Source organism: Merops nubicus, unplaced genomic scaffold, assembly GCF_000691845.1.
Source record: "Merops nubicus isolate BGI_N331 unplaced genomic scaffold, ASM69184v1 scaffold17684, whole genome shotgun sequence".
Lineage (NCBI taxonomy): Eukaryota > Metazoa > Chordata > Aves > Coraciiformes > Meropidae > Merops > Merops nubicus.
Genome location: NW_008605063.1, coordinates 1 through 3006, shown reverse-complemented (window position 1 = coordinate 3006; position 3006 = coordinate 1). Strand labels below are relative to the sequence as shown.

Sequence of the window (3006 nt, the reverse complement as noted above, 5' to 3'; positions counted from 1 at the left end):
TCCCTACAGGTTTGCCAGGGGTAAGAATGACTGTGCTACCAGCTCCTTGGCTGTGATGGTAGGAGCTCCAAAACACACATCAGAACAGGAGCTGCTCTTGCTGTGCAATGCTGTTTGGCTTGTTCTGCAGCTGAGTGTGCAGAGTTGTCTTCTCCTCTTCCCACCCCCCCAACTCCATTGCATCTGATCTGTATTTGTTCACAGAGGTTTAGTGCTAGCCTTGTTTCAGTGTGAGCTCCAGGGCCTCCATCAGCGCTGAGAAAAGGGGCCTTTCATTATAATTCAGCTAAAAAGCCTACTGAAATAAGGGATAAGACAGAACCAGTCTTAAGATCATTTAGGTTATTTAGGCTTCACTACAACTCTCTGCTGCTCCACATTCCCAACTACATTTTCCTCCTCATTTAGCCAACAGCAAAATAAAAGCAACAATAATTCCATCAAAACCAAAGCAGTGGAGACTGCAGATAATCCTGCATACACTTCTGGATGTCTATCTATATTATTCAGCATGGAATTTAAATGGTATTTCTAAGTTACCTTCCCTTGCCTTTCTGCATAATGGCATTATGCAGCAGTCTAGTTAGCAAAAAGATTAACAGTGTATTAAAGAATTGACCCAGTCACAAGGGCACTGCAGTTAAATAAGGAGCTTAAACTTTTGCTAATAGCTCCATCAGGCTTACAAAACAACTTACCCCTCACATTTTTTTCCCAGATACACCAAGTCCAAGTGCTTTGAATTAACCATCCTCAACTTGTTTTTGGGCTAGGGAGTATCCAATTCTCCTGCCTCTACCTCTATGTGGCCTGTGTGCGAACCCCACCAGCCTTTAAATAACAAGCGATCCACCGCAAGCAGAGGGAAGAAACTCCAGTGGCTATAATGCATTCTGCAAGTGTGTCCTTGTGAGCCATGCTTTTATTCCTTCTTATGTCCCTCAGGTTGGACTGCATCAGTGCATTAAGACTAATCCTACCGTACATCATGCCTCTGTTCTTCCCTTACCCTCAGAGATGTTCTTGAAAGCTTGGAGCTGCTACAAATCATCACTTGATTTATCCACTGTCATGAACGGCAAGACTTGAAAAAAATCTTTTGAAGCAAGCAAAACCTGTGTCAAACAGGAATTCTGACAGTATTCCCCAGAGCAGCATGAGGAACGTGCCCTGTCAGCACAGCTAGGGCCAGCTGGTCCTGCTGGAGCTCTTCAGCTGTATTTTTCCCCCAATGCAATATTAGATGTATCAGACTTAAAATTTCTCTGTCAGCACCACCGAGAGCAAGCATGCCTCATTCTGTCCTGGATCTGGGCAACTTTGTCAGCCTCGGTTCAGTGTCAGAGCAGAGCTCCTGCACAGCCCAGCTCCTCAGCTCCACGCCTCGTGCTGCCCCGGAGCCCCAGCAAAGCCCCGCAGGAGGGGTGGCCGCTGCCACTGCTTCCCGCTCCTCACTCCAGACTGCTGCACCCGGGGGACAACCAGCAGGTGTCTTTTAGTTATCTCGGATCCCTTAGAGAGAGAAAAGCTTTCTCCTAGTAACAGCGGCCAAGGCCAAGGGTTGCAGTCAACGTGACAGGTAAGAGCTGCTTCAGGCAAAGGTCAGCTGCTGACTGACAGCACAGCAAACTCCGCCAGCGTTCCTGTACCTGCACACCAGCGTGTGCCGAGAGCCGCAGCCGAAAGGGTGACTCTGCTTTTGGAGCCAAAACTTAAACACTGCGTTTGACAGAAACCACCTCACTGGTCATAGTTTAAGCTTCGCATTTCTGCAGGACTAGGCTCTTCTCTGAACTGATCAAGCTAAAAATATTCAACGTCACCTCAGCAAGTTCAGCAATATCCTCAGCCACACTTCTAACTCTCCCAACACGAAATGCTCTGCCCTGGCTTGTGCTGCCCTCAGCAGTCAGAGCTCCAGTTTGGCAGAAAAAAAGATGTGCTGCATTCACAAACAGCATGGCCATCAGTCAGCGTTATTTAAGACTCAATCTCAAACTCCCCTGTTTCCTCCTTTTCCTGTATTGTTAATACAGGAGGTTTTCTGACCTGAAAGTATTCTTTTTATACAGGTCCTGCCTTAATGTCCCACCTTAAAAGAGACTGTATTTGAGTGCTCTGCAGTAGCAGCTGTCAGCTCCTCTGGAACTTGTCTAGGGACTAATTCAATACAAGAGGAGAAATGCTCCTTTTCCCCCAAAGCTGCCAGGCAGGTAACCCAGCTGTTCCTGCAATAGCTGTCAAAGAACAAGCTCATCCAAGTTCTCCTGCCTTGTCAAAACCAGTGACATTACAGCCGCCATTAATAGGCTCAGCCGCCTGCAAACAGCAACGGGTGCAATCCTCCCCTTGCCTCATGGAACCAACACAAGAAGCGATTTACGAGGATCTACAGAGACTCTCACCCAAGGCTTCACTGACAGTCAGAGCTACACTCCTGCAGTGCCATGGAAACATTTAAACCCAAGTTTTCTAAATTCTAGAAAGGTCCAACTCCTAGAATAAAAAAAAGAGAGATAAAGATACACTGAAGGTCTTAAAGAGTGTTAACAAACAGAAAAACTTTAAAGGGAACAGAACCTACAATGTGTTCAGCAAAGGCAGAACAACAAACCTGACTGAAAAACAAGTGTCAGACAGCAGTGCCAAGAAATAATAACTCTCGCACTCTGTTCTTCGAGGAGCTATTTCAGCTTCCAGGTCAGACACTTCAGCATCTCACCCCCTCTCAGGCAGCCCGACTTCTAAAAAAAACTAACCCTGTCCTGGCCATGCCCTCACTCATCTCCGTGGCAGCAGAAGCCCGTTTTCCCCATTACACCTACAAACACTTACTGGAAAGCCATGGCTCCTGCTTCCAGAGTACACCTCGTGGGGGACTGCTCGTTCAGCTTGCGGAAGAGCTGCTTTGCTTGACTCTGGTAGTGCTGCAGATCGCGGCCTGACTGAGAAGGGAAAACAGGCCGTTAGTGGTGGCTGCTACCGGAGAAACACCGCCCGCGAGCA

The 3006-nt window shown here is 47.5% G+C and overlaps 1 protein-coding gene across 1 annotated transcript in view; it reads right to left on the bottom strand.

Moving 5' to 3' along the window:
* The window catches only part of SEC22B (SEC22 vesicle trafficking protein homolog B (S. cerevisiae)), a gene marked incomplete at its 5' end in the record, with an annotated part of 5306 nt that extends 2361 nt beyond the window's left edge, over positions 1-2945 (bottom strand). The window contains one exon of the mRNA XM_008939231.1: positions 2836-2945. Coding sequence (XP_008937479.1) covers positions 2836-2945 — 110 coding nt within the window. The remainder of the gene's footprint in view (positions 1-2835) is intronic.
* Between the last annotated feature and the right edge of the window lie 61 nt (positions 2946-3006).